Source organism: Lacerta agilis, chromosome 2 (genome assembly GCF_009819535.1).
Source record: "Lacerta agilis isolate rLacAgi1 chromosome 2, rLacAgi1.pri, whole genome shotgun sequence".
Taxonomy (NCBI): domain Eukaryota; kingdom Metazoa; phylum Chordata; class Lepidosauria; order Squamata; family Lacertidae; genus Lacerta; species Lacerta agilis.
Window position 1 is genome coordinate 31,114,577 of NC_046313.1, and position 14,523 is coordinate 31,129,099.

At 42.9% G+C, this 14,523-nt stretch overlaps 1 protein-coding gene across 1 annotated transcript; it reads left to right on the top strand.

The window, feature by feature from the left end:
• Window positions 1-277: 277 nt before the first annotated feature.
• KCTD2 (potassium channel tetramerization domain containing 2) lies at window positions 278-11,075 on the top strand. The gene is made up of 6 exons (XM_033139273.1): window positions 278-750; window positions 2,311-2,419; window positions 3,144-3,235; window positions 4,916-5,011; window positions 6,765-6,890; window positions 8,929-11,075. Exons 1-6 carry the CDS (start codon window positions 445-447, stop codon window positions 8,956-8,958), a joined length of 759 nt encoding a protein of 252 aa, XP_032995164.1. The 5' UTR covers window positions 278-444; the 3' UTR covers window positions 8,959-11,075.
• Window positions 11,076-14,523: the final 3,448 nt, after the last annotated feature.

Sequence of the window (14,523 nt, forward strand, 5' to 3'; positions counted from 1 at the left end):
TAATCTAGGAACGAAGTTTCTGTTTCCTCCATGGAATCCTGTTTCCTGTATCTCGGAATCCTGTTTCTACTAATGCCTTGTTCTATTGGAGACTTTTCCCTTATAATAATAATAATAATAATAATAATAATAATAATAATAATAATAATAATTCTCCGCTTCTGCTGGCTACCTCCAGCATTACTGTGTAATGGTAAACGAGGATCATGTAAGGCCGAAGCGGCCCTTAAAGTGGCCTCTGCGGCTGTTGCACCCAAAGAACGGTTGGTGACCCGGAAGTGACCTTTCCTCCCGGAAGTCCGGCTCTCCCTGTCAGCAGGTACTGGGGTGATGGCTTCCGAGCCCCGCCGAGCGCAGCTCCAGTTTCTCCGACCTGGCCGTTGAGCTGGAGTGACCGTTGCCCGTCTGCCTGCCGTAGGCCCAGGGAAGAAACCATAGCCTAGAATGGCGGAGCTGGTGGCCGGAGAAGGGCCGCCGCGGGGCCGCACTCCCAGCCCGCTCCCGGGGCCGCCCAGCCCCCGTCCAGCCGCGGCGCCCACTTGCCCGCCGCGAAGTCCGGAGCCGCCGGCGCCTGAGAGAGCCGGGTCGGGGGACGGCGGGAGTAGCAGCAGCAGCGGGGGCTCCAAGTGGGTCCGGCTCAACGTGGGCGGCACCTACTTCGTGAGCACCCGCCAGACACTCTGCCGAGAGCCCAAGTCCTTCCTCTGCCGCCTCTGCTGCCAGGAGGGGCCCGAACTGGGCTCCGACAAGGTGAGTCCGGTGGGTCGATGTGGAGTGGCAGCGCTGACCTCTTTCTTCCTTAACCGCCCGGCCCCTCCTGGGACGCTTTCCTAGAACGACGGCATGTCCGCACCCCGGTAGCCCTCATGCCTTCCGTCTCGTCTCTTTCCCGCTGCGATCACTGGAATAATAGGCTTGTTTCCACGCATTTAAGCCTCGTTCACCCAATGCATTTAAAGCAGTCCCCCACCCCAATCCTGGGAACTAGAGGTTACCCCTCACAGAGCTGCAGTTCTCAGCACCCTTAGCAAGCCACGGTTCCCAGGATACTTTGCAGGGTGTGTTTTTGCAGACATCAAAGCTAACCAAAGCCTTGATCGGAACTCTTCAGCAAAAAAGGAAAGGGATCTACACAAAAGGGGCATTGCTCCCTTGCATGTGTAAGTGGGGTGCCTGCCCACTTCAGTGACAGTTTATAGCCCCTCTAGTGGTTTCTGTGTTGCCCAACACTTCACTGTAAGTAGTACCGGTAATTTCAATATATTAACTATGCGGTCATTACACAGGTGCTGTAGTCTTATTCATCAATAGTATGTCCTCTGCTTTTGTTTTAGGGAAATAAGAAAACTGAAAAGCTTTAATCTTGTGTGCAAAGTGAAAATACTTCTGAATAGGGTGGTTTCTTTCAGCAGATAATTGCTGAGTGTTTAAATACTGTGGAAGATTCTGAGTGCTTTGTAAAAGACATAATTTTAGAATAGAACAAAAGCCATTTCCCAGAATAATTAAATCATAGTGAGAATGGGTAAGCTCTGTTTCTTATTTATAGCTTCCTTGGTGATCTTAAACAAACAAACAAAACATCTGAGCACGTAGTGAAAGGAATTGATTGCACTGCACCACTTGTGTTCAGCAATCTTTTTTTCCTTTTCTTTTTTTACCATTAAGAGTGATCTGAGTTCATGTTTGCTTGACACATAATAGAACTCAGTTTGGATTAGACTGACAGTTTAGATTGGCAAAAGTATTTCTTAAGAATTCAGTTGCAAAAGTTAGGGTTGTGCTCATTTTTGTTTTTGCTGCTTGTCATTGTCATATCATGACAATTCAGGAGCCGATCTCACTGATTTTTAGGAGAATGCCACTGATAGATGCAAGAACAGCTTATTTCAAGTAAATAAACATATGATTAAGTAATTAGGTGGAATCACCTTATGTAGGTGGTACCCTATCTTTTAAAATTATATCATGGTGCCATCTTACAGTAAAGGTAGGCATAAAAAGCTTTTGACACCAGAGCTTAGAAACCTGCCAGCACTGTTTTCCCATCCACCTCCACTACTTCAGTAGAAGATACCCATAGCCTCCACCATAACCATGACAACATGTCAAATCTAACTTCTGTCTTTTGTGGATGATTCAACTAGTTTAAAAGAGCCCACTGGTTTTCCTGAGAAGAACAGTATTTCTTTGCAGAGGACCAAATTCTCAACCTTTGTAGGACTAGTCCCCGCCCCCCAGCCAAATGTCTTCATTCCATTGAATTGTCCTTTTTAGCATCAGAATCTGACACTGGTGTATCTCTAACAGGATGAAACGGGGGCATATCTCATTGATAGGGATCCCACATATTTTGGTCCAATCCTGAACTACCTCCGGCATGGAAAACTCATAATAAACAAGGAATTGGCAGAAGAAGGTAAGAAATGGAGATTGCGGTGCTTTGTCTGACTTGGGCAAGGTAAAAATCAATCTATATCCTTGAAAACCAGAGGGAAGCTTAATGGATGTTGGCCACATTTCAGCCCAGAGTTAGTGCACTTAAGCCCATTGAAATCCATGGTCTTGAGTGCATTGACTCCTGTGACTGAGCGAGGCCTTGGTCAGCATCTTTCTGTGTCATAAGATTGTGGTTTATTTTCAATTGACCTATGGAGGAGGAGTACAAAACCAGCTTTATTCATGGAGGCACATTATTCTGATGCAACTATCTCATACAAGACATTCTGTTAATAAACTTTAGTGGCATTTTGTATTAACTTGTTGTTTTCCATTGAAGTGTGGTTTTCAAAAGCAAGCTTCTTTTTGTGAAGAGCTTCAAAAAGAGGGAACACATCTTCATGAATCCCCAAGTTCTAGTTTTCTGCTCTTCATGAAATAGACGTGTTTGCAGCTGTTTGTGGTCACATTTTTGCCTTTGTTTTTGCTCTTAGAAATTGAGATTCTGGTAGTATAGCTTTTGTTGATCTGCAGATTAATTATTTAGGTTAAAATATATACAGTAAGCAAAAAATAATTCTGCAGTGTCATAGGCTTCAGTAATCTGTGCAGAATACTTTGGGGTTAGCACAGTATTGCTTCTAGCATTCTTCCATTTTTAAGGCTAACAATCTTCCTAACTGCACCCCCCTTCTCATTCCTAGGTGTGCTGGAAGAAGCTGAGTTTTACAACATTGCATCTCTAGTGCGGTTGGTGAAGGAGCGAATACGGGACAATGAAAGCAGAACTTCTCAAGTAATGCATGTTAAAGAAAATAGAAGAGGGAATTTTTGTAACTGGAATCAAGGGCAAATTTGTGCTAAGCCTTCCTTCATTTGTGGTTGTGGTCAACTGCTACTCTCTCCCTGTGACATACACTTTGGAGAAGGGGGCTGGGTTTCTTTGCTGCTATGATGGGCTTTTGCAGAAAACCCAAGCAGGGTTTCAGTGCTGTTTCAGTCTGCAAAAGCCCAGCAAGAAGGGAAGGAAGCCACACATCCTTTCTTGTCCCAAATTCTTGATGGAGGAAAGGAGAGGTGTGTTCTCTTCCTTGCTCTGGGCTTTTGCCAAAAGTGCCAACAAGGACCTCACTGCTCCTGCTGAACCTTTGCAGGAGCTGACATAAAGGGAGACAAAGCAGCTCTTCGCTCACTCAAATCCTTCATGAACTGCTGGGAAATGAGGGGGAAGGGACAGCAAAGAATGCTCCCTCTTCTGTCGCAATATTTATTCATTTATTTATATTTAATGGATTTGTATCCTGCTTTTTGGGGGAACCTCCTCACAAAGTGGCAAGCATCATGTAGAGCAATACAAGCACAGTTTAAAACTTTTTATTTTACAACAACTCAAACAATCCAGTCAGCACAGCTGTAAAACACAATATGAACATTAATAGCCTGCATACAAATCACTTCATAAAAGCAGCAGAGAACAGGTGTGAATTCAAAGCCTGTTTGAAAATTTGTAGGAGTGTGGTTTACACACTGAGTGGGATACATGCTGACTATTACAGGCCCTGCCAGGTTAAAAATGCTGAAGAGAATGGCAGTCTGGGCAGGGGCGTAGTGAGCCGCTCTGCCGGCCGGGGTGGCAAACTTCAAAGCACCCCTCCCCGGGGGGCGGTGCGCTGCTCCCCCCTGCACGCGCCCTGACGTCACGACACGTGCGCAGCCTCCTGGGTGGACTGTGCATGTGTGGACATGCGCAGCCCACCCAAGATGGCGGGCGCGATCGACCGGCGCCGCGCTGCGTTTTAAGGCTGCAGCGGGCGAACATGCACAGTCCACCCAAGATGGCAGGCGCGATCGGCCGGCACCCCTTCCGTGCGGTGCGGCAACCTTTAAGGCTGCAGCGCGTGAACAGCAGCACAGACGCTGTGCTGCTGTTCACGCATTGCAGCCTTTTAAAAGTTGCCGCGCCGACGGTGTCGATCGCGGGGGTGGGGCCTGCCCCCAGAGTGTCACCCTCCCCAGGGCGGTACCCGGGGCGGACTGCCCCCCACCCCCCCTTGTTCCGCCCCTGAGTCTGGGTCACTTTTGTATCATTCACAGAGGCACTATATTACTGTACTTTCACTTGAGCCCTTTGTAGCAGTCTGTTGCCATGATGCCTTTATCCTTCCCAATATGCATCAGTGTTTGATGCAATGTATCCCGGCTATCTCCATACCTACACCTCTATACAAATACCTCCCCGGGGTTATTTCTGGCTCCCAGATTTTCAGCAAAACTTGCCACATTTCTTTTTCGATGGTTGGGAAAAGCATGAAATGTCCTTTTGAAGCATTTCTAGTGGTGTGTGTTCTCAGGAATCAGCAGGACCTATGACACACTAATTTCCTTGAAGCTAAGCCTCTTTAAACAAGCTGCCACTACTTGGCAAAGCCACAATGTTAATTTCTAACTTATTGTTTGGTTCCCCTTTGTGTCCCAGGGACCTGTCAAGCATGTTTACAGAGTCCTGCAGTGCCAAGAGGAAGAGCTCACCCAGATGGTGTCCACTATGTCTGATGGTTGGAAATTTGAACAGGTATCCAGTGCTAAATAATACTTCCCTATCCAGAAGAAGAGGCCCAATTCACAAGGCTTATATAATGGCTAATCTTCCTCCTCTATCATTTGTTATTGATAGGAAGGGGCTGTCAACAGCTTAGTGAATAATGAATCTAGAGAATATGGGAATTCTCATGGAACATAAATTGTGCCTAGTCTGCTGGTGCCTGGAGAGAAGTCTGATCACTGAGCCTCTAACAGATATTGCTGATTATCTTCTAGGGAAGTCTGATTACAAGCCTCTGCCCATTACCCTTCCTCGCTCTTCACTTTAGTTGATAAATGCTGTCAGCTTTGAAACTGTTGACTGATGCTAATCTTGCACTCATAAATAAGTGCACAACTTGCTGGGCCCAGTCTTTTGCTATGAGAGACTGTGGCAGAATGTACTTTGACTAATGCTTCCAATCTTATTAGGTTATTGGTTTTTTATTTACTTCTGGTTTTATGCATTCTGGTCAGTTCAATTTCCTCTTAATAAGGAGGAATTCTTTTTTATTATATTGAACCATCATTAGGGGGCTCTGTAGGACTTCAGTTCTTTTGCCTAAGAAAATGCATTGTTTGGGGTATTTATGGATGGCAGCTTCCCACAATCCTGCTTTGGGGTACTGTAGAGCAGTGTTTTTCAACCACTGTTCCGCGGCACACTAGTGTGCCGCGAGATGTTGCCTGGTGTGCCATGGGAAAAAATTGTTTATTTGATTCCTATTCAAGAGAATTACTTTATATATAGTCAATATAGGCACAGAGTTAATTTTTTTTAACATTTTCTAATGGTGGTGTGCCTCGTGATTTTTTTCATGAAACAAGTGTGCCTTTGCCCAAAAAAGGTTGAAAAACACTGCTGTAGAGCTTCACTTGCAAGTATGAAAGTCATCGTACTGATGAGCTGGTGGCTATCATTTTTCCCCATCTTGGACGCTCGTTTGTTCAACTCAAGTAATCCTTATAGGCTAAACAACCAGCATTAGTCCCTGTCTTCTCTATCTGTTTTCATAATATTGTTTTTTGCTACTTTTCCATAATGCTAAAGGTTTTAAAAAATATTAAGCTGCCTAGAAATGCTTTTAAATAAACCAGTAAAAGTCCAGTTCTATCGCACTAGCAGAAGTCATTCTGCAAACACAGGTAATTTAGTTGGATACAACTCAGTCCTAAATTCTTTGTTTCCTTGTTTGGTGTTTCCTAGATGCATCTGTGGCCTTTTTCTTTTTTGGGGAAAAAATATTAGCGTGTATATTTTAAAATGGCCCTGGTGGAATTTTAAGTAAGAAGAAGAAGGAGCACAATAGCTTGAAAGAAAATACACATGGATTGCTTGTTGATTTTGTGAATCAAAGCATTTCGTGGGCTCAGACTAAAGCATCAATGTGTTCTTAAACCTTCTAAAAGTTAAGAAAGAATATAAAGGTGCAGAGTGCTCTGTCTTGTACTCTTTAATGCTTTCTCCTGTAGATCTGTATCTGATCACTGTGAGAGACTAGATACAGACCAAGATCATATTTTAGTTCAGTGATGAAAATACTGTATCTTTCCACATGTTGCTGAACTACATTTTTCATCACAACTGGCCATTTGTTATACTGTCTGTGAATGATAAGAACAGGAGTGCAACAACATCTGGAGAACCCCAACCCATTTTAGCCTAGTATTTTATGGCTAATTCCATACTATTCCTTGTTTATTGCGGCTTTAACTTTTACATTCTCTTGTTTTTATTTCATTAGCTAATCAGTATTGGATCTTCTTATAACTATGGAAATGAAGACCAAGCAGAATTTCTATGTGTTGTGTCCAGAGAGCTCAATAACTCTACCAATGGCATAGTGATAGAGCCTAGTGAGAAAGCAAAGGTGAGGAACCTGCATGCGATTGAATTCCTTGAGGATCACATTAATGTTTCTTAATACAGAATGGAATAAATACAAAAGGCAGCTTGCTTTTGATGTTGCAAGGTGTATAGTTTCTGTTAGTCAGAGTTTTGTCAATAATAATAATAATCATAATTTGTATAATGCCCTGTACCCGTAGATCTCAGGGTGACTCACAACATAAAAGTCTTAAGATAAATGCAATACCCTACAATTAGAAATTGTGGAAGTATAACAATAAGCCACTGAAATGAGAGAGGCATAAATGTACAAGGGTGGTGGTAGATATTTCCTAGTGTATTGGTCATTTAATTCTGAAAATATCTGGTAAAGAAGTTGTTGAGCTTTCAGTATGTTCTCTTAATGGGAATTTTAGAAACAGTTCCTCTCCCTGCTTCCATCTTCCGTAAAGTTTCTGAAAAAGTCTCTGGGAGCTTTTAATCTTTCAGTGCAATGTCTGCTAAGAAGTAAATCTTGTTGGTATCAGTGGGGTTACTCCAGATAAGTATGTATAGGATTGCAGGTTCAGAGAGTCTGGTCTTCTCTTTAGCACTGTCACCACTGCAAATTTGCACAGAACATGTCTCCCATGTGTAATGTAGTGCTTCATAAAGGGGTTGGCAAGGACCATGTTAACATTTCTGAATATATTTGTGCTATAGGGTTGTATCTAACAGTGCCTATTTGACAATAAAACTTCCATTCATGAAACAGGGAGGGGAGTAATTTTCAGTAGTTCCTCCTTCTACCCACAGCCCTCTAAGCACATATTCTACATCTGCTCAAGAGGGTTGGAGGACCTCTAGAATATTGTGGGGGTTGGGTTTGGGGGGGGGGGGCAATAAGGAGACTGCAGAGGTATTGCTGAAAATGGCTTCCATTGACGGAACCTTTGCTGTCAGCTGACAGACACTATTGGATTCAACCTGTAGCCTCTGTCACTAAATCTTACATTGATCTGAAAAATGAAGGGCGATCGAGAGAAACTGTGGGTTAAGATAAGGGATGGGTTATAGCTCAGTCCCAGATTCAATCCCCATCCCTTCCAGGTAGGGCTGGGAAAGAATCGTGCCTGAAACTGGTGAGTTGCTGCCAGTCAGTGTAGGCAGCACATAGCTAATGGACCCCCTGTTGTTATATGGCAGCTTTCTATGTGACTGCATCCACAAATATTCACAAGCTACACAATGCTGTAGTGTTAGAACAACTTAAAAACTGATATAGTCCAACTGTTCCCAGCAGTTTAATCCATGAAACAGAAGTTTAAAACTGATGATGAAATCTAGTTAACGTGTAGCACAAGTAGTGAGCTGGAAGGGCCAATATATAACACCAAAGGTGCCTACAAAACAAAACAAAACAAAACTATACATGTATTATTAGATAGAACCAGCTGCCAAAGCACAGCCCAAGTATACCTCAAATGTCAAATATTTTAGCATGGAGCTAAATAATCCCATGGACTGCAAGAAGATCAAACCTATCCATTCTCAAATAAATCAGCCCTGAGTGCTCACTAGAAGGACAGATCCTGAAGTTGAGGCTCCAGTACTTTGGCCACCTCATGAGAAGAGAAGACTCCCTGGAAAAGACCCTGATGTTGGGAAAGATGGAGGGCACAAGGAGAAGGGGACGACAGAGGATGAGATGGTTGGACAGTGTTCTCGAAGCTACTAACATGAGTTTGGCCAAACTGCGAGAGGCAGTGAAGGATAGGCGTGCCTGGCGTGCTCTGGTCCATGGGGTCACGAAGAGTCGGACACGACTGAACAACAACAACAACAACAACAAATAATTCAGCTTAGCAATAACAACCAGCTAAGGGTTTATTTTGTCCAGTATTTAGTTCCCTGTAGTTAATAACTTTTTCCTATAGTACCCTGGGTGAGAAGTCAGGTGCTAAGTACTATGGTACAAAGTTCAGATTTTTCTTTCTGTTTCTTTTCCCCTCTGTTGCAATAAGTAATAATCATGTAAATTCTAGCTAACTGCTGTTGTCTTGGTGCTTCTCTCTCCACAGATTCTTCAGGAACGAGGATCACGGATGTAATCTGAGCATCTAATACTTTAAAACTCCCAGATGTCAAAAGGGCAATCTAGCTGGGCAGAGCATTTCTCCTGCAGTCCAACCTTGCTTTTGTACAGTAATCAAACTAACACAAAGCAAAGCTGAGCCTGTCCTGCCAGTAGAAAATTAATGCTGGTGAAAACCAAAGGCTCATCCCACTCCAGTTACAGAAGATGAAGAAAGAAGAGAATCTTCCAGCCAGATAGCCCCCTTTACTCCACTAACTCTGTTTCTTTTTATTTCTGTCTTGGCACTGATGCAATTTATTTTATTTTTATTTAATTGTGTTTTTGGCTCTCTTTAGAGAGGGCTAAAAGTGAGGGCTGCCCAGATTCCTGGGCTCTTTTAAGATATCCCAAGCATCAATGGTCTGGACTAATGACTGAGGAGTTTGGTTTAATGGTATCATTTTTAAAGAAATTTGTAACACTTATGCTTTCCCAGATCTGATGAAAATACATTTGAAAGTAAATGTCTAAACCAAGAACATTCCTGCCCCCCCCCACAAAACAATCTTTTTAATTTTTGTTTTGGATTCGTTACTGACTCAGATACCTGTTAGATGGGCAATTTTTAATTTGGGAGTGGGTGGGGTTATGTTTACGATGGGGCCTTGGCTGAAGGGTTTTTCTTCAGATAACACTAAAATATAAGCTCTGAGCATTTCTCGCAGTGTGGTTTGGTCATCGCCATTCACACATCTTTAGAAATATGCTATTTCTGTAAATTTCAAATCCATTTCTCCTATCTCTTATTCTCTTAAATGTCAGAGGAGCGTGGCAATGGGACTTATGTCCCATTTTTTCCTGCCAGAGCCTGGAGTATAGTCCCTTGACTAACATTAAAGTTGCTCTTTGATCTGGAGGATTTGTCCCTGCCAAGTTCAGCTTTGCCTTGTCTTGTATTCAGCAGCATGAAAATACCCCCTTGTTCATCCTGCATTAAAAGCAGGTTTTCTTTGTACTCTTAGTTACTTTGGTAGGCTTTAACAACTCTTTATCCAATACATTCAGGGACAGAGGGTCCCTTATTTACACATGGTGATTCTGCACTTTCAATCCTCCACCTCCTTTTATTGTGTTATCTTACCCAAAATAACTTAACTAAGTGGTATTGCGGGGGGTGGGGAGGGGTGTTGATGAAAGTTGCCAAACTGTTGTGATTTTTTTTTCTTGTCCAAAGTGGTGTGTGAACTGTAATGTTTTTTTTTCCTTTGGAATGCCTTGAATGGACGTGAAAATGTCGTGCCTCTCTTCTGATCTTAGCCAAATGGGACTCACTGATCTTGTTGGTGAACTTGTGCCATCCCTAATCAGTGAAATGTCCCCTCCTAGTTGTTGGTAAATGGGAATCCCTTAAGCATTTGCTGCATGGTACCTCCCCTCCGTATCCTGGCTTTGTTCCTCGTGAGTCATCTTGACTTCTGGGCCTTTGAGATAAGCCCCAAAACATACCGAACCAAAGTTTCAGAAAAATTGAAATGCTTTGGTGTCCCTTGGCAATAATCAAAGCTCTCAGCTTACAATCCGAAGACCCCTTATATACAAATTGGTGTGTTTGGCATTTTCCACCAGGGAATTGCATTCACTGTGTCTTCTTTATGTTTTATAGTGTGAGTTGATGAGGCTTCTCGTTCTATTTCTTCCTTAAAAATGAAAAGGGTGGGGTAGAAGGACAGTGCGTGAAGTTTTGATGAGGACATTAAAGGCCTCATTGTGGATAAAATGCATGGAGTTTAAATCTAGTTTGGCACTTAATTCCCCCCTGCTCCACATCCTCCATCGTTCTTCAGTTTGTATGTGCATATATCACTGAGCTTCCCACAACGCACCTCCAGAGAAGTTTTGGTAGGTTAAGGGTTTGAATAACATGTCCTAGTTCAGTCTCTATTACAACAAGACTGTACCAAAGGTCTTGAGGTCAGTCAGTGGCTGCCGAGACTCAACTGGCTCCATATTGTGTTGAATTAAACCAACATTCCGGTCCTGCCCTGCCCTTCCTGTTTATAATGTGTTGGTATTGGCATGATTAGACTGTACGTCTTGGCTGGATCTAACTAACACTGTGATGTGTACATAAACCCCTATCTTGTACCTTCAGCTGTTGTCAGTGTATGTCCACAACAGAGAAATAATCAGGTGTGTGTATGTGCTGCGAGGAAGTATAAGAACTGCAGATATATATATATATATATATATATATATATATATATATATATATATCATTCACATATACCCTCATAATCTCTCGTCCTCAGGGAGGAGGCGAGAGTGGGCAGTGGTGCTATGAACTAGTTGAAAGAAAAACAGGCTGACAATGCCAAGAGTAGCTGCCATTTCCAACATGGCCTAACCCAACTCATTCCCCACCTTGCTGGGCACGTAGCAGTGTTAGGTTTGCTTGGAAGGAGACCTTACTGTGTAGCTTTAGTTAATCAAAATGAATACCTCATTGCTTTATTTTATAGTCACCAAAAAACACCATGCATGGGGAAGCCCCATTAGAGGAGTGCCTGATGTCAGGATAACAGACTGGATAAATAGACTCATTCTGTTGCCCATATTGTGCCATTGGGAATGGCTCCATTGGAATCTGGAGGAAAACCAGATTGTGAGATGAGCCGTAACTGGCTTGATGCAGTGCATTAGAGTGGGACTGCAGTTAAACTTCTCTGAGAAGCAGTGTTTCTGCCTAATAAATGGGGTAGTCCTATCCTATATACTCCACTTGCTGCTGACAACTAGTGAGAGTTTTTCAGTGGATTAAGTTCTTCACTGGAACACAATTGCCTTCTCCCTACCTTACCTTGTTAAGTATTCTCAACTAAAGTAATCAAATTCGTTGGGACCCTCCCTGGAGTGGTAAGCTGTTTAGCTGGAGATAGAAACAGTATTAGGGATTGGAAAAGCTGTTGGCTTTCCTAGTATAAGGGCTTGAAATCCAGCTACGGCAAGACACCATTCTAGCTCATCCATTTGTGATATTCTTTCCCCACAATGACAGGTCACCTCCACGCCCTGTTAATCTCAAGAACTGGCTTCCGTGTTCTGCACCAGTTTTATATCTGCCTTTATTAGAAACAGGGCTTTTTCCTTCCATTTGCCTTTCTCTCTGTCCAAACATTATCTCCTAAACTAAAAGCTGGAAAATAAGTAAGAACCATGTTTCCCCTGCAGAAGGCAGTAAATGAAAAGAGAGGAGCAAATGTTAGGATGGGTATTTATCTGGGTGATTTGCATCTCTTGAGGAGGTTTTCTTTAAAACATTAGCTAGCCCCTGGGGACCAGTAGCAGGTCCAGTTTCCCAGTGGCCAATTGTTCTGTTAACAGCAAGGTTGGAGCTAACCTCTTAAAGTGTCTTTGTTTCTGCACATTTTTAATCAATTTTTCTCAGGGGTGACTGAGTGGTCCGAGGGGAGGGGGGTTTTCCACAAGGGGGTGGGGGTTGGCTCCTCGGACCTCTGCAGCTGGGCCGTGGGCTCCTCACCCTCAGGTTTTGCCTGCAAACCTTGAGGTTTTGTACAGTTCGTCACATGTCAGTGCCCTTTGCTACTGTTTCTCTTTGTTTATTAAATGTGTTTGAATAATAATGGAGATGCTGTGATTTTTTTTTTCCAATAAAGATTCTGACATGACTTGAGCATCTGAGCTATTTTCTTACGCCCTACAAACTCTACCTGTAGTAAAGAGAGCTTGGGAGTGTCTTTCACGTGTGTTTTCTCTGTCACAAAGACTGCAACAACTTCTAACCTGGAAGCCATAGCTTTTGGTGGTCAAGGTTCTGTTGCTGAAAGCTTACCTCTTACACTGTACCCAAACTCCTGCAGCAGAACAGAAAATGCTGTCATCAAAGAGAAGACACCTAATGTCTGTTCACATGTCATGAGTTAAGCCTTGTAGATAAAAAAAAGTTGGGGTCCTCATTTTTAATACTGGAAGGTGCAATTTTGTATCATTTTTTATGTTTTCATTGTTATCCAAAGGAGCCTTGCATCTCAGGCCATTGGGAATTAAGGGTCAAGACACATGGAAGCATGTGGAATGATATTTCACAGAATCATAGAATCATAGAGTTGGAAGAGACCACAAGGGCCATCCAGTCCAACCCGCTGCCAAGCAGGAAGCACCATCAAAGCATTCCTGACAGATGGCTGTCAAGCCTCCGCTTAAAGACCTCCAAAGAAGGAGACTCCACCACACTCCTTGGCAGCAAATTCCACTGTCAAACAGCTCTTACTGTCAGGAAGTTCTTCCTAATGTTTAGGTGAAATCTTCTTTCTTGTAGTTTGAATCCATTGCTCCGTGTCCGCTTCTCTGGAGCAGCAGGAAAACAACCTTTCTCCCTCCTCTATATGACATCCTTTTATATATTTGAATATGGCTATCATATCACCCCTTAACCTTCGCTTCTCCAGGCTAAACATACCCAGCTCCCTAAGCCGTTCCTCATAAGGCATCGTTTCCAGGCCTTTGACCATTTTGGTTGCCCTACTCTTGACATGTTCCAGCTTGTCGGTATCCTTCTTGAACTGTGGTGCCCAGAACTAGACACAGTATTCCAGGTGAGGTCTGACCAGAGCAGAATACAGTGGTACTATTACTTCCCTTGATCTAGATGCTATACTCCTATTGATATTTTTAAAACCAGCAACTAAAAATAATTTTTTTTGATTATATTACTAATGTAGTTGGGGCTGTTTGGGGGGGGGGGTGTTAGGGGAAAACTGTATTTGATTATATGTTGCTCTTATATTCAACTAATAAAATATTCCCAAAAAAGAATTAAGGGTCCATTAAAATCAAAGGTGCTAAAATACTAAGAATGAGGTGAGGTGACTTCTCTGATCATTCAAAAAATATGGAGATTGAAAATTACAAGGCCACTGCTCTCTTATTTTTCTTCTGAATTTTCCAACATTCAACTTCATTGGATGTCCGTGTGTTCCTCCATGTTGTGCATAATTTCTAACACTACATTTCTACGATTCTTCTATGTCACTGCTTATTTTCCTTTTCTCTGAAAAGCCCCAAATGCTATAACTTTTTCTCACGGGAATTTATCCATTCCCTTGATAACACTGGCTGCCCTTTTCTGTACATTTGGAGGATAAAGCCATGCAGTTAATATTAACCTATACCCTGCTGTCTCAGAAGTTCTATGTTTCAGTGTAATTTGTAGTTCTCTGAAGCCTTAAAAGTAGCATGTCTGTGCTCTATGGGATGCAGATGTATCTGTCTGCTACTTGGCTCCATGATTCCCTGGGACAAGCTTCTGTATGTTCATAGAGATCATATTTTACTTCTTTACTAGTATAACAAATTCATGATGCTAAGAATGTAGGCCTGTGGGGTACTTACACCTGAGCAGTTGTTCTCACAGGAAAGTTGGCGACCTGTGGGGCGTACAATAACTAAACAGATCTGATCAGCAGGGCCAAGAGGCTCAGTGGTTTAGACCACAGCGCCACCCACATCCCAAATCAAATCCCCATGATGCGGTGAGCTCCTGTTGCTCTGTCCCAGTTCCTGCCAACCTAGCAGTTTGAAA